At 43.0% G+C, this 22,052-nt stretch overlaps 1 protein-coding gene across 3 annotated transcripts; it reads right to left on the reverse strand.

Moving 5' to 3' along the window:
* Nucleotides 1-803: 803 nt before the first annotated feature.
* On the reverse strand, nt 804-19,562 carry rabgef1 (RAB guanine nucleotide exchange factor (GEF) 1). Of its 3 annotated transcripts, XM_079508236.1 has the most exons (10): nt 19,464-19,562; nt 17,125-17,324; nt 14,778-15,004; nt 13,352-13,435; nt 11,413-11,579; nt 8,893-8,974; nt 6,746-6,878; nt 5,745-5,836; nt 3,651-3,907; nt 804-3,295 (listed from the first exon to the last, which is right to left on the reverse strand). In XM_079508236.1, exons 2-10 carry the CDS (start codon nt 17,301-17,303, stop codon nt 2,873-2,875), a joined length of 1,644 nt encoding a protein of 547 aa, XP_079364362.1. In that variant the 5' UTR covers nt 17,304-17,324; nt 19,464-19,562; the 3' UTR covers nt 804-2,872. The 3 variants fall into 3 exon arrangements, with proteins under 3 accessions (XP_079364362.1, XP_079364363.1, XP_079364364.1); XM_079508237.1 differs by lacking the exon at nt 13,352-13,435; XM_079508238.1 differs by lacking the exons at nt 13,352-13,435; nt 14,778-15,004; nt 17,125-17,324; nt 19,464-19,562 and adding an exon at nt 12,951-13,164.
* Nucleotides 19,563-22,052: the final 2,490 nt, after the last annotated feature.

Genomic DNA, 22,052 nt, shown 5'->3' on the forward strand with positions numbered 1-22,052 from the left:
AACTGGCCTACATATACAATCAAGAATGTCTTTCGTTTTTTCATGTCCCATGGTGAACCTGAATAGATTGAGTCTAGCTGCAGAGAGAGAGAGAGGCTCTTGTCCTAGTTCACACAGCACAATTTAGTATCAGTATAAGCCTGGGCTGCTGGGCACTATCTCTATCTTTCACAGGAGGCACAAATGGCTTTCCTAAATCCATCCATCCTCTTATGTGGCTAATCTAATTCTACAAAGATAGAATGAGTGGTGCATTTGGTAAAGGCTGGAAGATCACTTGCACAGAGACAACAGTCACGGACACATTTGGTTCAGACCAGGCAAAAGGCTATACAAGACAAGTAGGGCAGGCTACATTTTGAGTCTTTCCTTTAACATGCGCCTTCCCCCTTTAAAGGAAGTGTTAGAGTGACCCTAACCAAAATAAAGCCCTGAAACAGTCTTTTATCCCATACTGACCGTAACCACACACACACACACACACACACACACACACACACACACACACACACACACACACACACACACACACACACACACACGAGGCCTAGGATGTGGAACCAGAGCAAATGGGAAGGGAAGTGAAGCAGAGTTGAAAACATTGCATGATTCCTCTATAAACAGTGGTCCAAACAAAATCCACACTGCGAAGTCAAAGACATTCTAAAAATTAAACTTGTAGAGTTTACTGTATAAATAAAACAGACACCTAATTTCATGTGTGGAGAAGCAATGCATTGTAGTGTTTCCATACCACCACAAGGTGTCTGTCGATATGACAAAGATGGATAAAACTGCAAACCCTGGATCCAAGACATTTTATTCATAGCACAAGCATTCAATTCAACACATCATTTTGTATCATTGGTACCGTATACATTATAAATAATGGTTTCATAATCTGACAAATACATACAGATTTGTAGTCCCAAAAACTCAAAAATGATTTTTTTTACAGATATACCGTATAATAATAGGTAACAACATTCAAATCAAAATTCAGTTACGATTATACACAGAATAGGTTAACAACTTCACTTTAAGCTGTCTGATGCCAGTCATTGTATTAAAACTAAACTAAATAAAAAAACAAAGGAAGGAAATGTTTTCAAACTCATTTAAAAATGAACAAAGACAATAGTATTAGTGATTAAGGCTTACATACCGTATCTACTACTGCTTAATAAGGCAGTTATGGACTGAGGCTCAAAGTGTCTTTAGTGGAGTACCTGTTAGCATTAGCTTATAGCAACTATGTGACTCTTCTGAAGTTGTATCCCTTTTAAAGTCGTGAATGATTTGTACAGCCCAGTATTATGTTTTAATTATGGGTTTTAGTATCGTATCGTAATCTTGAAAACACGTAGATATTGTTTGAAGACATGTGACATACTACTCATGTAGTTGAAAACACGTTTTTTTTTTTTGTTATGCACTGCTCTAATATAGATTATTAATTTTTCTGTGTTTCACACATACAGTTTGTATATTTATCGATCTTCAAATGTTAATTTGAAGATAATCCTCTAACCTCCCACGTGTACCCTTCATTTTAGTCAAATTGTCATTAACGAGCACTCGAGCAGACCATGCAGAATCAGACTAAACAGGAAAACAGGAATTTTGTTTGGTCTCTCGCTCTCTCTAAAATAAGTTAATTAAAAGTTACTGTTACTGTGTACACTACACCTATCAGTAATGTTCAGTGTGGGAAATATTGCAAGTCAATATTGAGAAAATAATCTAATTTAAAATAGAGCGGAGATATAAAACAATTCAGCAAAATTAAAGAAACAAGGAGTGTTCTGGGGCCGAATGTATGAAGTGTATGAAGTGTCGTTCCGCAAAAAGTCCACAGACTTGGCTGCCACTACGCCATAGTTTACTGTGGCACCCAGCTTAGTTCATAGTAAAAAAAAAAGTCCATAGACTTGGCTGCCACATGACGTCACGGGGGGCACACACAAAGCGTTGGAGCGGCATTGTCCATGTAAATACACTCAGTGTTAAATATCATGTGGGTGTACAGGGTCAACTGTCAACAGTATAGGACAATAAATTCCCTTTCCTTTTGATTTCTTTAGGCTATACACACTGTAAAATTATGAGCCTCAAGTTAACCACTTAAACCCTCGATACTTGGAGTTGGGCTTAGATTTGTCCGGGGTCGGCTCTGAACTTGGTCCGCTCTTTTTTATCCCCCTACAACAACTTGACGTCTTGTAGATCTGCTACATTTGGTGAACCACCAAGTGATCGGAGTGTATTCAGGTTTGACAAACCTGTGGTTTTGAACAGCGGCAAAATAAACGTGGTAGGGAAACCCGTTTCCCTCGTCAGTGAAACAAACTGAAATCACAAACTGAAATCACCAGCAGAAGATGACTACATTCTGCAGAGCTCATACTGCATCGTTTGGCAGTCAGCAATTTCCCAATATGTCCAGCTAAAAATAAATAACCCGGTTTCCCTCAGCAGTATGAGCTCAAAAACTAATCTTCTATGACTACAAGGTTGTTTTTTTCCTCATATGTGAATACCATGGAGTGACTGCAAAGACCTGAAACTTACAAGATTTAGGCCAGAGATAGAACAAGAATGTGCCGTGGATATCTGCAGGAAACCTATTACAATGTACTAGTTAATTTCATTAATAGATGTTAGTACAGGAGTATGCATTCAAAGGCATAGTGGTCCTGTTAATATTTGGTTCAGTGCAATACATCGACCCCCTTGCTATTTAACCACGTAAACGCTATACTTATTTGACCAGAGTCTTGTTTTTGCTCTACACTAATTCTTTTTTGCTGAGAACAGGCCGGACATTTGTGCCCAGCACAGGGACACAAGGTTTCAAGTGGTTACATCTCGTTTACCCAGCGAACATCTGGGGCGTGAGAGGCGGCGGCAGCCGGTCGTTCTCCATGTTGTCGGCGTCGATGGCCGCGGGGGCGGGCGGCCGGATCTCTAGGGGATACTTCTCCAGGATGCCCTGCACCTCCCGCTCCACGCTCTCCTGCCAGGACAGGAGGTCGCTCTGCAGGCTCTGAGCGGCCTCCATCAGATTCTCCTGCCGCCTGTCCAGGCCCGACAGCAGCTCCAGGTTCTGGTGGAGCTCGGCCAGGACGGGGTTCACGGCGGCGCGGTCCGCCGCCGGGGCGCCGGTCTGCGGCCAGCCGTCCTCCGACTCGGGCCGTCGCGGGGAGGCTTGACCCGACATGTAGCGCTCAAACTCCTCCGTGGACAGGTTGAGAGACTGGGCGTCCAGCTTTTCGATGAAGGCCACGGCGCAGCACTGCGTTGATGTGACACACACACACACACAAAACATCGTCGTTACAAATCTTATGATCTTATTACTGGAGACCGACCGATATTGACAGTAAAATTATCGGAAGCTGATATTGTGTCCTGACTTTTAACTACTTTCAACCTGGAGTGCCTATATTTTAGGCACATCATAAACCGTAAATTGTTGTGACACTTTATGAGGTTGTAAGCTTCTAGAGCTTATAGATAGATATTTACTTGTTCATTCATTCTTTTCATAGATTGAAGTTCAGCATAATACTTAAAGAACATGAAGGCGTGTACACACACACACACACACACACACACACACACACACACACACACACACACACACTGACCAGGTTGGTGAAGTAGTATCCATCCTCGCCAGTCATCAGCCGGCTGGGGTTGCAGAAGCGTGTGATGTACTGGATGTTGGACTGAAGACGAGGCGGGTTGGCCTTCAGCACGATGTAAATGAGGGCAGGGAGGAAGTCGTCGGCCGACGCCGGCTCGTTCTTGGTGATCTTGATGGCGGTGAAGATGTGCTTGCTGCAGCGCGTGATGCACGCCAGCTTATCCCGGGGTACTCTCTTGGAGTCCATCTCTATGATGTCTGAGGAGGAAGTGACGGGTTTGACAGACACACATCAGCAGCTACAAAGAAGCTGTCTGATCACATCACCAGGACTTCTGGGACCCCCAGGACTGCTGCTCCTACCAGGGCCTCTAGTACTGCTGGTTTTCTGTCCTACCAGGACCTCTAGTTTTCTGTCCTACCAAGACACTGAACCCCTAATTGCTCCCGATGTACATGCAGGTTGGTGCCTTGCATGGTTCCCTCTGTCATCGCCCTATGAATGTGTGTGTGAATGGGTAAGTGTAATGCACAATCTATGTAAAGCATCTTGGATAAAGGAGTTATAAATATAAATGCACCATTTACCTCTAGTACTGCAAGTTCCATCCTACCAAGACCCACAGTACTGGTGGTTTTATATCAAACAAGTTCATTGCATTCACTTGATTTAAAGGAGCATTCAGTGATTTGAGTGATTTGGAAAACCACCCAGTCCGCCCCGGTAACAAAATGTGCATGTGCACATCGATCATGATTGGAGGAAGGCCCCTCTCATCCTGATTGGATGAAGGCTTTGCCACCCGCCACCAAAACTGAAACTAGGGTTTTTTGACCCCAGGGGCTCACTGGGGACAGGGAGGAACTCCTTATATGGTCAGCACACTCTATAGTAGGGAGGATTATCCAGAAAAAAAGAAAAAATAAGTGATATTTAGATTAAGTCAAATCACTGAATATACCTTTAATTAGTGCTCGAGTCACAAGTCGGAATGACATGGACGGTGATCAGGAATCTTGCAACCAAACTATGGCTTTTTACAATGAGTAGAGCAACAATGGACATGCAATGGAAATTCAAATTCAATAAGGTACAGTATGCACACTAATGGTTAGCCTTGTCCTGAGGCATTGAAACTGTTTCTACGCATGGCATGACATACAGCAGTGGTTCACAAACTGGGGGTCCCCAAATTATGTTGGGGGGTCCCCAGATGATTAGCTTAATGTGCAACATTGTCTATTTTCTGTTCAGTAAACAAACCAACATACTTTTTTTTTTATATCCTACAATTCTTTTTTTACTAATTTCTTTTCACCCAGTGTCAATTGTCAATATTGTCAATGTCTCCTGCGTGCTACAGTTGGGTGCCACCGATATTGTCCCTTATCATTTGACCCATTTAGGCCTGACCTCAAAATTTAAAAAAATCCTTCTAAATCCTCCAGTTTTCTGAAATAAATATTTTCACGATTTTTCAAAAATAGCAGACCTACAAGCTCGTAGCGCGCCACTCGGTGGCGCGCTATGAGCTTGTAGATCTGCTATTTTTCAATAGCTAAATTATAACATAATGTTTAAAACACCAAAAGGGGTTTTGCGCAGATCACGCAAACCTCAGCAAAAAGAAAAGGACAATATCGATGGCCTCCAACTGTACATTCGCTCTGCCAACCTGGGGAGAGCAATGGACTGACCTCATGCTTCCTTCAATGCATGACGGCAGGCCAGGGGAGGCAATATAGAGACCAGGATTTCTGCATGTTTTTTATGAGGGTACCTGCCCTAAAGTTACTTTTTAATACGTTAAAGTTACTTTTGAATACCAAATTGGGCAAAATTGTCAAAGATTGTGAAAATAGACGATCTACAAGCTCACCTCACAGTGCGAAGCGGGTTGAGCTTGTAGTTTGGCTAATTTCACAATATTTATCTTTGCTACTAAATGTAATGCCTACAATTCCAAGTGCTTGTCAGGGTGGAGGGTCCCCAGTACAAATATGATTATTTTCGGGGATCGCAGCCTGACAACTAACAAGTTTGAGAGCCCTTGGGGCAATTAAGACAAGCAACACCAGCATTGTGCTGTCAGACCTGTTATTGCTTTGACCACGTTGTCAGACACCTCTGGCTGCTCCTCATCGAAAGATACAAACAGCATCTGGATGTCCACCCAGTGCAACGCCCTGGACACAGACACAGACACAGACACAGACACACACACACACACACACACACACACACACACACACACACACACACACACACACACACACACACACACACACACACACACACACACACACACACACACACACACACACACACACACACACACACACACGATGGGTTAGATAAAGTACAGGCACAAATCGTCATCTATACATATTATAGCTTGCTTGTAATGCATAAAGCCATTATTGACTCACAATCTCTGGGAGCGTGATTAGAAACAGCACACTGAGTAACCATATATACTAACCTATCTAGAACTTGGGGTCAACTTGATCAGTGACATAGGGAAGATGTACAGTTGGGTGCCACCGATATTGTCCCTTATCATTTGATCCATTTAGGCCTGACCTCAACATTTTAAGAAATCCTTCTAAATCCTCCAGTTTTCTGAAATAAATATTTTCACGATTTTTCAAAAATAGCAGACCTACAAGCTCGTAGCGCGCCACTCGGTGGCGAGCTACAGTATGAGCTTGTAGATCTGCTATTTTTCAATAGCTAAATTATAACATAATGTTTAAAACACCAAAAGGGGTTCCCGCCCAAAATGGGTTAACTGTCCTTTTGCGCAGATCACGCAAACCTCAGCAAAAAGAAAAGGACAATATCGATGGCCTCCAACTGTACTGCAGGCCAAAAAGTACACCGTCCTTATGTCACTGATCACATGACCCCATGTTCTAGAGACCTCCAGTTCTAGGCTACACAGAAGGGTGGGGGGGGGGGGGGACTTATTTATTATTTACACACAACTCCTCTGACATAGTTCAATGTTGAAAACGATAGTTCAAAATAAAAGTACAAGAATGATCATGTAGCGAATATCGTTGAACTGTGTTTTTCTATAAAAGGCGACTCACCTGATCCTGTGCTGCGTTGCCAGATCTTTCTTCTCGTCGTCGCTAGTTTCTGGACAGAACACAGTCTTATACAGACGGGTCATGATGTATTTCTCCACCTGGTCCATGACTCGCTCCACTCGCTCTGAATTGCCTTAGGGGTCACATTAGTCCATGTTACCGACTTATTCTATCAAACTCTGTATGGGCCATATTAAAGGGTAAGCCTAATGTATACTCTGTAGTAGTAGTACAAATTAACAGGTTCCGTCCATCCGACGTGTCCACACGTCCTAGGGAATCCATCCGACGGATTCAAAGGACGTGTGTACACGTCCTAGCGCATCTTCAATGATATCAGGCGAGAGAATAATATTCAGATTTTTTTTCTTTTTTTAGTTCGACCCTAAGGCCACCGTACGCTTCGCTCTTCGTTCACCAGCGGTCCCAGTTACCTCCTAGTGTACCGCGGCAGAAAGAATGCCTCGTCTCTCCTAATCTAGAGCGCTCGCCGTGGTTTTGATCTGATGGATACACTAAGCTCTTCATTTCTGACTTCTCAACTGCCTCTCGTTCAAAATAAGAACGCGATGGATTATTTAAAACGAGAGAAAGGTAAGCAAGCCAAAAAATATCTGAGTTTTTTTTCCGGAACAGAAAGGGGGGGGGGGGGGGGCTTTACAGAAAAAAGCGGCCATGTCTTCCCGGCACCCCAGAGCTCCTATTTTGAAGGAATCCCGGGGCTGATTGTATTTTCAAATTAACATGTCGCACGCAACAACTTGAAAATCAGTTTGTCGGCAAGTGCCCGCCGTTCAAGCATAAATGATGCAGATACAAATACAGAAAGAACTTTTGCCATTTATAGGATACTAGACCTGTGCCCATCGGTCACCAGCTTACTTACAACAGACAGACAGACAGACAGACAGACAGACAGACAGACAGACAGACAGACAGACAGAGACGTGTTGCATTTATAGTTCGACATAACATCTCCTGTTTACTTCCCGTATCTGCGTGAAGTGGGTGGACGCCTTTTTAGGATATTCTAAAATTCTTTAGCCCCATGGTCACTGAACTAAGTGTTGGACCAGACCGCTACAAGCCACACAATATTACCAAGATGTTTATACTAAAATGGCTTTTATCAGAGAGACAAATCAGGAGAAAATGTAGGATACTTTATTATTGACTTTTCTCTGTTCCAGCAACACACTCTCGCGGAATCTAGCACCAGTAACCATAGGACGTTCGTGAGATTTTCCATCTGTCGCCTACTTAAGACACCATTTGTAGGATTTGTGTACCATTAGCCACCTCTAGTGGCTCCAGACGGGATGATGCATCTTCCTAAATTAACAATCTTGTAATGTAGTTTTGGAAACCCAATAACATGGCAGACAACGTCTTTGACCCAAGATTCTCTGTATCCCTGTTCAGTCACACCAGTGACGTGACACATGATTGAGTCTGAATGAGCCAATGGGCGTGGCTTTGCAGGAACATGACCGTCCCGTCTGCTCGTTTACATTCATGAGTTTTATACATATATACGTTTATTTATACATGATGGAAGGTGAGTTACATTTGTTTGTTTGTTTGAAGGGGGATGGATTTTTTTAAGTGGAACTTGAGCTCTATAGCCACGACCTGAAGACGACGTGTCTGTCGAAAACCGGTCGGCGTTTGGTGGCTTTTAATTGTTTTTAAAATGTATAGTCCTGTCGAGTGAATAAAGGCTTTTTAAATTAAATTAATCCTTGCTCTAGGGTGTGCTTGAAGCTGTCCCGATGGGACCCCTCTTCTCCGGGAACGAACTGGAGTCTCCTTTATCGTTTAACTCCGTGGCACGTTGCGGCACGAAGATATTTTTCAGAGGGGGGTCCGCAGCCAAATACCCATTAATTTTGGGGTCCTTCGCACGAAAACGTTTGAGAACTACTGCTCTACATTTACCCATCCTAGCTACACTTAGACAGGGCAGACTGGGGGTGAACCGGCAAGCTTCTGATAAATAGACATTCTCTCTACCCTCTCAACTATGGCCGCCGTTACCTAACCTTACCCGATAGTGTATCCTCGTTATCCGCTTTAGTAATAATTAATCGTGTGATAGATACAGTTCCTGGTCAAGTCAAGAAGGGGAGAGTCTTCCGAACACCAACCTTTAAAGTGGGTCATCAAGCGGTCCGACATGTTCTGGTAGAAGTCTTGAACACACTCTGAGAGTTCATCTGCACCAAGGTCCTGTCAAGACAAAAGGTCACAAGGATATGAGCCATAAATACTGGTAAATAAGTCATTGTTCTATACTATTACCATGAAGTGCATACAGACATACAGACTGACAGAGTACAAACTAACTACTACACATCGAGACGGGCACAACAATGGTAATAGCCTCTGTTCTTTGATTCTTTCTTCTGCTCAACAGTAAAAAAACACACCAGTTATGGACAGTTCAATTCATTGGTCGGGTTATTTTTTGTATTGAATACCAAAATGATGACCAGATGATTGATAAACATTTAAAATAAAATAACTTTGCAAAGAGAATTTCCGCACATCCACTTCGTTCATATGCAGGTGCGTTGGACAAAAAAAAGCAATCATGAACAAAAATCCCGGCAGCATCGGTTTTATTCAAAGTGACATGACATTTTGGTCCCTCCGTGACCTTCACTCTTGACACTCAAGAGTGTGGGATTTTTGTTCATGAATGTTTGTTTGACGTATGATTGCGTCAAATAGAATTTGTTGTGTGACTTCACATGGCAAGTTTCAAATAGGTGGAGTAAAGGAAGCCGCATAATCGCAGAATGTAGTTTTCAGCGGTGAAGTCCCACAAATGTATACAAGGAAAATCCTGATGGTTACATCGTCCCTGTTTTGTCGATCTGGCCCCGGGCATGAGGTGACAGAGTCTCCTGTATCTACAGTATGCATACAGGTTCAAAAACAATTCACAAGATTAGATGACAATGTGTTGGGCCTTGTGTGGTTCTAGGTTTTCTTTTCATTTTCATGAGTCTTTTGTCTCTTGATGTCTCTTCCCGAAGTCCCTTCTCAACATTTTGTTTGCTATAGTGTAAAAGTATAGTAGCCTAGTACTACCAGGAACACTGATCTGCTGCCAGGTCATTATTAAAGTATAGTAGCCTAGTACTACCAGGAACACCGATCTGCTGCCAGGTCATTATTAAAGTATAGTAGCCTAGTACTACCAGGAACACTGATCTGCTGCCAGGTCATTATTAAAGTATAGTAGCCTAGTACTACCAGGAACACTGATCTGCTGCCAGGTCATTATTAAAGTATAGTAGCCTAGTACTACCAGGAACACCGATCTGCTGCCAGGTCATTATTAAAGTATAGTAGCCTAGTACTACCAGGAACACCGATCTGCTGCCAGGTCATTATTAAAGTATAGTAGCCTAGTACTACCAGGAACACCGATCTGCTGCCAGGTCATTATTAAAGTATAGTAGCCTAGTACTACCAGGAACACTGATCTGCTGCCAGGTCATTATTAAAGTATAGTCGCCTAGTACTACCAGGAACACCGATCTGCTGCCAGGTCATTATTAAAGTATAGTAGCCTAGTACTACCAGGAACACCGATCTGCTGCCAGGTCATTATTAAAGTATAGTAGCCTAGTACTACCAGGAACACCGATCTGCTGCCAGGGTCATTATTAAAGTATAGTAGCCTAGTACTACCAGGAACACTGATCTGCTGCCAGGTCATTATTAAAGTATAGTAGCCTAGTACTACCAGGAACACTGATCTGCTGCCAGGTCATTATTAAAGTATAGTAGCCTAGTACTACCAGGAACACTGATCTGCTGCCAGGTCATTATTAAAGTATAGTAGCCTAGTACTACCAGGAACACTGATCTGCTGCCAGGTCATTATTAAAGTATAGTAGCCTAGTACTACCAGGAACACCGATCTGCTGCCAGGTCATTATTAAAGTATAGTAGCCTAGTACTACCAGGAACACTGATCTGCTGCCAGGTCATTATTAAAGTATAGTAGTCTAGTACTACCAGGAACACCGATCTGCTGCCAGGTCATTATTAAAGTATAGTAGTCTAGTACTACCAGGAACACCGATCTGCTGCCAGGTCATTATTAAAGTATAGTAGCCTAGTACTACCAGGAACACCGATATGCTGCCAGGGTCATTCCTGTGTTAGCCTGAAGAGCCCCGTGCTTTTCTAGGCATACTGGGTCGGATCAAACTAGCGCTGGAAAGCTACTCCGCCTTCCTCTTGGTTCACCAACCTATGTGCCCACCTCCCCACCCCCGCTGTAATGTTTTGAAGGTCCACCAGACAGCGGAGAACACTGACGTCACCACATTTGGAGCGACGCCCCTCTGCACTCTTATTGGTTAGCGAAATACAAGGTTCACTCCCACGCCTTTTCCTGCTGGGAAAGGCTTTTTTCCCCCTTTGAAAACAAAATGTCTGCGGTCCCCGAAGCAATTCCTGTGTGAAGTCGTCACACTGACTGCACCACTCAATCCTCTGATATGATTTGTTGGGGTGGGGTCTGGGGCAAAAATTACATTTGCTGCTGTTGGAGAAAAAAAAGCAGCAGAGCTAGTAAAGAGCCCTGTGGGACCCCGGTCAACTAAGTATAATAGTGATTAAGTGGTTAGTTTTGCATGAGGGCAGACCTTTTTGTTGGCCATGCTCTCGATGAAGGCCCGGCACTGCTTGTGGATCTCCCGGCCAGGCTTCTGTAGGTTCTTCAAAAAGTCCATAAAGTCCTTGGAGACCCGGTCCGTCTCCATGCTGGCCTGGCGGCTGATGGACGGGCTCGGTGTCTTGCCCTCTTGGGTTTCTGTGGAGGAGGAATGCTTTGTTTAGTTGCTTCAATCTTCACGGCTGGCTAACTATGACCTTATTGAGAGACCTCTGGGATGGGATGTTCACAGCAGAACAATTAGTGAGTCTTTTCATACTGTAGCAGCAAATGAGATTTCTGGAGCAGAATACCAAGCATTCAATCAACTGTTGGTGTTCGATGACACAGATGCATACAGTATGGTCTTTGTTAAGTGATATTTTCCAATCAATGGGTGGGGTTTGCTCTCCGGACTGTATTGTAGGGCGGGGCTATTTGAATCAAGTATCATGATCTTTTTTTACCAAATAGCTCAATATCAATATTGCGACAACAGTCGATCTACAAGCTGACACTGTGTCGCATCACGACGCATTGTGAGCTTTCTGATCGGCTATTTTCACTATTATTGGGTTACCGGTAAGTGTTGTATGCCATAACACAATAGTATGAAATCCCAGACGATGAGATCTAGTCACATATCACAATATCGATACAATAACAATATATTGCCCCCCTAGCCTGTACATACCTAATGCATCTATCATCCCAACATCCCTGGATCAAATCTGGTTCGAAGACCCACGATAAAGGATCACGCTACCCCCCTGTCCAATGCTTTACTTACTGTCTCTCTATTGCCCATCTCTAAGAAAGCACAAAACCAATAATATTGGAGGAAAGCCAAACACCAATGGAGACAAATTGATGACATACTGTACTAATGGCTTCTCACAGAGAAGGATGATCTGGGGTCTAATAGTCTAGTGAGTCAGAGGTAGGGGTTACACATGGCTGCTATGTACTGTAAATGCACTACACAGTCTTTTCCATTTTCGGCAACGTAACTGGAAGAAATATTATAGAATGAGTGAATGAGCAGGTGCTAAGAAAAGCATCATGTATCAGAGCAGACAGCTCTCACCCCCTATACCGGGAATATGAATTCCTGCCATCCGGCCAATGGTTAAAGACCCCTGTTACAAAAACAAACAGGTACAAATTTTCATTCATACCTACCTCCATCCGAGCCATCAACAAGGGAAGCAGGAGGAGGTAGAGGTAGTTACACTTGGTGCACTTTAGCCCTGGTTGCACTTTATATTTAATGTAACATTTGTATCTTGTGATAATGTATACGTATGTCTGTTGTTATGTATGTTGTACTGTTTGTAATGTCTTTGAGAGCTTTTACTATCTGCTGTAAAACGAAGTGCCCAGTTTGGGACATATGAATAAACTTGACCTTGACCTTGACTCAAGGCCTGTAGGACATCATGTGGTGTATTTGTTTGCCTAATTGGGCACATCCAGTGCAACACATCCAGTGCAACACACACACACACATACACACACACACACACCCACCTCTTAGTCTGGCCACCAGCGCTGCCAGTACAGCCACAATGTGAGGGGATACAATGACAGTAAACGATAAGTGAGCAACATCCAAATCAATGAAACATTAAACACACAAAACAAAGTGACACACTACTGTACATAGTTCATAATATGCACACGGCCAGGACACTAGCCGGCAGGCCTGCATCACAGCAAACCCACTGCAAACCATAGGAGGCACCAGCAGTCAGTCTACTATGGCATTCAGCTCCGTTTGCAAAGTTGAATGACATTCTGAACCGAACCATCTATATAAACATGAGCTACTGCAGTTACTGCAGAAGCGACAGTCTCCTAGCTAAGTAAACCTTTGAGAGGACAAGAGCTTCTCAAAAGTGTCTCCCTTTCTCCGAGGGTTAAGCCGTTACCTTCAGTGGGGGAACCCATTTCCCAGGAGGGGGTAAATATTCCTCTCCAGTCTCTATGGCTCTTCTCCTCTCTCTCAGAGGGGGCTGAGAACAAAATGGGAGGAATGGAGGGGCCAGGGGAGGAAAGACGTGAGGGAAAGCCAAAGAGCACGATGTGGGACCAAGTGAAGGCCAAAGTAGGAGACAGGTTGTTTTGAGACGGGGGTGAGGTGGTTTAGGATAATGGGAATGAATGGTTACAATGGTCAAGCCACACACACACACAGACACAATTGGAATTGCAATGAATTACACATACAGGTGTTAGGTGTAGAACCCATTAAAAGTGAAGAGACGCAACAGTAAAGAAAGAATGAACAAAACATACATAAGGAAGACAAGAGTAAAACAATGATTGAATGCATGTTAATGAAATACGGAGGAACGAAAGCAAAGGTGAAGCGTGATGAATGGTGGAGTGATGAATTGAATGTACCCTCCTAAATAATCAGTTACCGTTAGGCCTTCTTATTCTTGTCCCTGATGTCCCTGTACCTTGGTTGGGGACAATGCCCAGAGAGCACTGACCAGCAGATAGATCATTTCTCCAGGCAGGACTACACATGGACATATACTGTATGACATCAACTTGCGGTGGGAGCGGTCTCTATAGAGTGAAAGACGTACTATTACTAAAATAAATACAATATTTATGGTGACTGTTTTTCATTTCAAATTTTAGTTATAGAGGGCAATTATAATGTATTAACCCAGCAAGCGCGGTCAGGACCTGGACGAATTAGTGACGTCTCGATTGGGGCCAGATCAAGTCAAACCAAGAATAGTTAGATCTGGCCCAGAATGTCACCTGATTTCAACCAACATACAGTAGATTTCGCCCACTAAGACGGATGTCCCTGGATGAATCAGAGAGTCTGATAGAGGCCAGATCAACTTAAGTCATATCATAACTGGTCAGATCTGGCCCAGAATAAGCTATATTATTTCAACCGGTGAAGACGTCCTGGAAATGACGTAAAGATCATGCCCATATGGGCTGTGATCTGGCCTCATCCTGTACATCACCAGTCACCAGAGGACGTCCATCATAATGTCAGCATGACGTCATTTGGCTTGCTGGGAAGCAATACAAGTCTTATTAGCCATGGATCCTTTTAAGGATCTGCGGATACAGTAAATTGTCTGGCTTGGCATTTTGGTACTTACATTTGCATAACAATTAAGTTGTCAGGCTTGGTATTTTAGTGTGTATAAATTAAGTTGTCAGGCTTGGTATTTTGGCGTGTATAAATTAAGTTGTCAGGCTTGGTATTTTGGCGTGTATAAATTAAGTTGTCAGGCTTGGTATTTTGGTACCTGTGTGTATAAATTAGGTTGTCAGGCTTGGTATTTTTGTACCCGTGTCTAAAGATAAAGTTGTCTGTACCTTTCTTGGGGGCTGTGCGGGACGACGGGCTGAAGAACTTCTTGACAGTGGTCACTTTGCGAGTCTTCTCGTTGGTCTTCTTCTCCTCGAATTTGGAGAAGGGTCCCAGAGAGGCCTGGCTGGGCTGGGCCTGTGGTGGCAGGGCCTGGGACTGGGACGGAGCCTGAGACGGAGGAGCCTGGGCTCCCTGGATACTGGCGTAGGCTGCCTCCTCCTCCCTCTGCAGCCTGTGTGCAGTCACCACAACCAAACCATCAGCATCACGATACAACATCACATTCTAGGGCTGTCAGGAGGATTATGACGTTTTACTGTACTCAAATAATTGTGATTAACGATTTAATTGTGTTTGTCGTTGAACATTGGAACATTATGAATAGAAATTACATCTGTTTGGCTTTAACGCTTCGTAAACTAAAGGTGCACAGGGCAGATATGACATATAACTTTATACTTGATACTATACTAAAAAAAACAATAATGGAAATAGCTCATCTAGAAGATCAAAACGCGTTGATCTGCTATTTCTATTTTTCAACATAAATGATTATGGCATTTAAAAAATAATTGTGATAATCTCAAATAATTGTGTCAGATCTACCACATCCTAGTAGTAGTACTGTGGTTCTCAAACCTTTTAATTTCAAGGACCCCTCATAATGAGAAAGGTTCCATTCAGAGCACCCTTGGAATTTAACTACTTTCAATCTGACGTCCCAATTTTGGGCATGTCATCATAGGCGATGTCATCACCAGCTCAGTGGCCTTGTGGTTAGAGTGTCCGCCCTGGGACTGGAAGGTCGGGGTTCGATCCCCAGCCGGGTCATACCAAAGACTCTGAAAAATGGGACCCAAAGCTGATGCTGAGTGCTTGGCACTCAGCATCAAGTCCCTGCGACATACTAGCGTCATGTCCAGGGGGTGTACTTGTACATCATGTCCAGGGGGTGTACTTGTACATCATGTCCAGGGGGTGTACTTGTACATCAAGCTGCCTCACGCTACAGAAACAGGAGAGGCCCTATGGGCCTCATGGCTCGGCAAGGTTTACTACATCATAGACGAAAGGTTTCTAAAAGGCTAAAATAGCAAAAATTAACGAATAGTGTTGTGATGAATATCTTCACACAAGAACAAGTAAATAATCATGCTTTTTGAGGAAGCTGCAGCACTCAAGTTCAGTTAAGTTCAAACTAGTTTTGCTGCAGAAGAACCACTTGAGGTGACAAGCAGTGAAATGCAATTGTGGTAAGGCAGAAATACTCTGCTAACAAACATAATAGTAACAATAAATAAAATGTATGCTAAAAAGATAAGTTACTACTACTTTATAACCACAGCTGAGATGAGACATCAGTAGAATGAGTTCGGGGACAGTCACCATGAGACAAATGACGTACTAATTATTATTACGTAATTATTGTTTCGCCATTTTCAAATGGGAAATGTAATCGTGTTAGCAGTAACTATGCCGTAATGTTGAAGGATGCTAGGTAACTTTGACAAACGTTTGACAAACTACAAAAAATGTCAGACTTTTCAAGCATAGGAAAAATACATTATGTGTATTGTATGCCATGCATTAAACTGGATAAAGTGCTGTCAGCAGCATTTTATTATGTAATGTAAGTTATTTGTCTCGTCAGCGACTACTTCTCAGACGAGACAAAGAAAGGTCTTAGGGAACTCTTTTGGACAAACCACAAATTGTTTGATTAGATTCCAGCTGAGAGTGAGAAACTGAGAAAAAGGAACTGAAAATCTCAACCACGAGGAAAAAGTGAAATTTAAAAGTCCCAGAAATAATTTTTCCGTTTGATATTTATAAGACCTTTTTCTTAATTTATTATGTCAATAATAAGACAAAGGTGATGGTGAATGATGTGATGTTCACTATCTGATGAATATGAATGTACTGTAGCTGTCTTGTAGTAGTCTTGAAAAGTAGAACCAGAAAGAACAGCAAAACTACTTCAGTCTTTCGTGAGCAAAGGCGATTATTGAGAACTACATAGTTCTGTAGTCAGCGCAGAAGTGCCATTAATCAATGAATCGTTAATATTGAATTATAGTAATCGATTTTCATTTTGGACACTTTTACACATCCCTAGTCTTAATCACACAATGGGATAGTTTAGCTTCCATAGTGTGTGGAAGGGGGTACAGGTTTAGACATACTATTGGTCCGACTGTCATTAGACCGACAACCTACCCCAAACCCTAACCTAACCCTAACCGCAAGCACGGGAGCAGTGAATGTTCGACCGCATGTCCGACCGTTGTTTCCGCATGTCTGTCCGTTGGTGTGTCTAATCTGCGTGTGCATCCCGTGGAAGGCCGGTCTTACTTCTCAGCCAGGGCCCAGTCCTCTTGGATCTGTTTCTGGCGGGCCCGTTGGTACTCCTCTCTCCAGCACTTGGAACACAGGCCCTGCCATGCCACGTTGCCATAGTAACCACAGCCCTTCGTACACAGCAGCTCCGACTGGTCCACGTGGATCCCACGCCTCTCTGTCCGTTGACTCATGGTGCTGGGTGGGTGGCCTGCCTGGTGAGGAAAAAAAACATGAGCTCACACTCCTCACATCATCGGTTTGCTTATTCGTTTCCATTTTCCTTCTAGATGTGCCACAAACTAAGCCATGTGTGACTTTGTTTTGGAAAGAAGTAACCTTAGTATATTCATAGTTATTAATGTATTTTTGTAATGATTCATAAGGATTCATATTTGTGACTATACTGTCTGTATGTACTATACTGTATGTCTTTAGTTAATAGAGTTAGTGTTTACAACCTCAGTACTCGGAAAACTCCAGTGTATCCACTAGTGGATGTAGCATCCTCATGACTTAGTTCAGGTGTTACTACACAAATAGAAAATCAAATATATAAGCAACACAGTTATCAGATATCAAACTCACCCGAGTACAAACTACAAAGCAGAACATGATACTGTACATTATCCAGCTAGGGATGGACAATTAATGGCCGATGTTGATGTTGGCTTTAAAATCGGTGTCGAACCGATATCAAAATAATATAAATCGGGTTTTAGCCGATATTTTATTTCATAATTATGTTTGAGACTGAAAAAGCCTTTTGTAACGTTGAAAGCTGCAGATTCAGTTTTCTGGGGAAGCTTTTCAAGTTGATTATTATTTATTTTGAATAAAATACATGCAAGTTCATGTTGGAATATATGCCTTTTTAAGAAAGGACATTTTAACTTTACTCTGTTTTTATACAGATATTTGACATCGGTAAATATCGGTTATCGACCATAACAGCAATGTGGAGTCAACATCGGTTATCGGTATCGGTCAGAAATATCACATCGGTGCTTCCCTATAAAATCCAGCTGAGATCAGAATTCTACCACTGACAAGACTGGGAGGTACAGTTTGGCTGAAGCTAGAGAACATTAACAAGTCAAGGCTCAAGAAGTCAATATCCAACAATACCAGACATGCCAATTAATTAACCATTTCAAAAGGCAACATTTGTCTCCCACACTTTTTACAGTCCTAAACCAAAGATTATATTTTAAAAACTGTTGAATTAAACTGCACACACTATAGAAACAGTGCTCCTAGTACCCTCTCCTCTCACTCAATCTGAATGAGACGAATGAACCACTCCATGAGAATATGATAATAGCTATATATCTATAGGCTCACAACGTGTCCTATCCGTGATATACTGTGAGCTTGCAGATTGCTATTTTCTGCAATCTGCAACGCTGTGGTACAATGACATATAAATCATCTGATCTACAAGCTCACAACCCGTGGGTGTGCTTGCTTGTAGATCGGCTTTTATCCACGAAGACAAAATTGGTGTTGAAGGCAAAAAAAAGGAGCAAACCTAGGATAGACCTGGAGAACCCTGGTCAACTAAGAAGTATATAGGGTTTCAGTGGTTAAACACAGTGACACATGCACCTGGCGGAGATCTGCGCTCTGCAGAGCAGCCCTCTCTAGTTGTGTTTTGTTTGTATAACTGGTATAACTAGCTATGACTAGCTGCATGATAGAAACCTAGCCCGTCTCCGGACCCCCCGGGTTGAGCTCCTTTGGACCCCTACCCCGTAGGGTCCGGTATCACCGGCTTCAAGCGACATGCGGCTTGAAGTCGATGATAAGTAACCCTACGTAAAGTCATCAAAATGTCAGAAACTTTAACGTAGGGTTCCGAAAGGAGCTAGATAGAAACCCAGAGCTGTACCAAAGGCCCTGCCAAATCATTTGGCTAACATTGGATAACATTTATCCCTGACAGAAATTAGAATGTGTTCCGATCTCAATAGTACAATACACAACAATTTAGGGAAGTTAACCACGTTTTTAAACCAATTGTGTTCAATTCCATGTAGATTTATTTAATATATTAATTGTTTTGGTTTGGGTTATCAAACAGTAAATCAATGTTTAAATTGAGGTTATAGTGGTGAGATTCGCAAAATTACAAATACAACCCTATTTCGATTTTCGACCTAGAAATCCAGTACACCCATTGATAGCTTAGCCAGCTAAGCTACACAATGCTAACCCCACACAACAACATAGCTGAATTAAACCTCGTGCTATCTATAACGTTAACTGACGGGAGTTTAAAGAACAACAACAGGGTCTAACAGTCGTTCAATACTAGTTTATAATGTCGTTTATTGACGTCGTTACATTCTCACCTGTCTTTGTTTTCAAGGACGACTTCCACAATGAATGTAAACAACAGCCTGATCTGTCCTGCTGCTGTTGCCGCAGACTGCGCGTGCGTCACCTGTCATGGCTGTCAACAAAAAGGACAGATCTACAAGCTGTCAACTTCGACCCACAAGGCGTCGCGGTCAGCTTGTAGATCTGTCCTTTTTGACGCACGATGGAATGCGATGAGGTGCGTTCACTAGTACAGTACTACAGCCCGGAATTTACACACTTCTCCTCCAGCTACCGTCCGTTTCTGTCTGCAGTTCTGCAATCTGCAACTCTTGCATCAGAGCTAATTTATAAATAAAGTGCTGTAAATTAAAATCAAAGGACCACTGAGAGACCACAGGGACTGTCACTAGATCATAATCATGATGATGATGTTGATGATCATGTCAATACTAATATAATATTTACAAATTATAGTTTATGCTGCAATCTCTGAGTCTGATGATGATGATGATGATGATGATGATGATGATGATGATGATGATGATGGAGATATTGAGAGAGGGCATACACAGAGAATGCTGATTAATTCATTTGTCAGCAATTTGGTATTTTATTTTACACACAATGGAATTTGTCAATACTAATATATATTGACAAATTATAGTTTATGCTGCAATCTCTGTGATCAATGATTGCCATCAGAATATTGAGTTAGGACTATATTTAACTTGTTTTAACAAGAACATTGCTGCACCTTTAAACCACAACAAACTGAGTTCAGGAGTAAATCCATCCATCCATCTTCAACCGCTAGTAGTCGGGTCAAACTGTAGGGGTGTAGCATCAAAAGTCCTACTTCAGACACTAGGCCTACTGCTTGAAGACGGCCAGGGATTAAAGACGTGTGTTCAATACAAAGTTACAAACTGATGGCTTGAGTTGATATATGATTTATGCTCTGTAGCTATTGTCCTATACTTAGCATACATGAACAAATAAATAAACAGTCAAACGTACACAGACGGCAGACGCCCTCCGGAACACAGACGGGCTGCGAGCCTGCGGCTGAATAGGGACCTGGTTAAATACCTACTGTAGGCCCTGCACAGACCTCATCAAATAAGAAACAATGGCTCAAAAATACAAGAAAAACTTTTAGGCAATAATAACTCAAAAACAAACGATTTTAGAGAGGGGGGGTGTGAATGAGTCAGAGACCTGCCTAAAATTATCAGGTGACTAATGCTGATCCTTTTCTTTCTTGAGCTCTCCCATCTTCCTTTCTTCCTCTTCTTTGAGGTTTTAGCTGCTACCTTCTTGGCGGCATGGTGCTTCTTAGCTTTCACCTTCTTTGGTCTTTTAGCCGCATCGGTCTGAACCAGAGTGCCTTATGCCACCAGGCTCTTGAAGGCCCCTTGCTGTTTAACCTCTTAAGTGGTTACATCTTAAAAAATCAAAAGAACAGCTAACTGTTGTTTACTCTTAACTCTTGTTTACCCAGCGATCATCTGGGGCATCAGTGGCGGTGGCAGTGGGTCGTTCTCTGTGTTGTCGGCATCGATGGCCATCAGCTTCTCCTGCCGCCTGTCCAGGCCCGACAGCAGCTCCAGGTTCTGGTGGAGCTCGGCCAGGATGGGGTTCACCGGGGCGCCGGTCTGCGGCCAGCCGTCCTCCGACACGGGCCGCCGAGGGGAGGCTTGACCCGACATGTAGCGCTCAAACTCCTCCGTGGACAGGTTGAGAGACTGGGCATCCAGCTTTTCGATGAAGGCCACGGCGCAGCACTGCGTTGATGTGACACACACACACAAAAAACATGTGGTTACAAATCTTATGATCTTAGCCGATATTGGTTTAACCCCCCTCCAAACAAGCCAAATTGACTGACTTCTATGTAAACCAAGATTAATTTGCCCCCCCTCTAAATAGCCAGCCCATCCATAGCACCCCCAGTCACAATTTTCTCACGCACGTGCGCGCGCACGCACGCACGCGCGCGCGTGCACACGCACATGCACGCACGCACACACGCGCAGCCGCGCGCACACACACGCACACACATGCATGCACACGCATGCACGCACGCACGCACGCGCACACACACACACACACACAAACACATAAACATTTAACATTTATTAATGGCATGCCCAAAATAGGGACACGAGCTAGGGTTAATGTTAAGAAATCCAAAACCTGCTCTAACTTATATGACCAAAAAATGGGGAGATCTGATCAACCTTTTTTGTCTGTCCACACAAATCTTAATTGGATTATTGAAAGATGAGCACACTCCTCAATGTCATAACTGAGAATAAACATTCATTGATTTGCACTTTTTTAAGAGCCTTTCTCAAAAAGTACAAGAATGATCATGTAGCGAATATCGTTGAACTGTGTTTTTCTATAAAAGGCGACTCACCTGATCCTGTGCTGCGTTGCCAGATCTTTCTTCTCGTCGTCGCTAGTTTCTGGACAGAACACAGTCTTATACAGACGGGTCATGATGTATTTCTCCACCTGGTCCATGCCTCGCTCCACGCGCTCTGAATTGCCTTAGGGGTCACATTATTCGACCATGTTACTGACTTATTCTATCAAACTCTCTATAGACCATA

This window comes from Electrona antarctica (genome assembly GCF_951216825.1).
Source record: "Electrona antarctica genome assembly, chromosome: 8".
Taxonomy (NCBI): domain Eukaryota; kingdom Metazoa; phylum Chordata; class Actinopteri; order Myctophiformes; family Myctophidae; genus Electrona; species Electrona antarctica.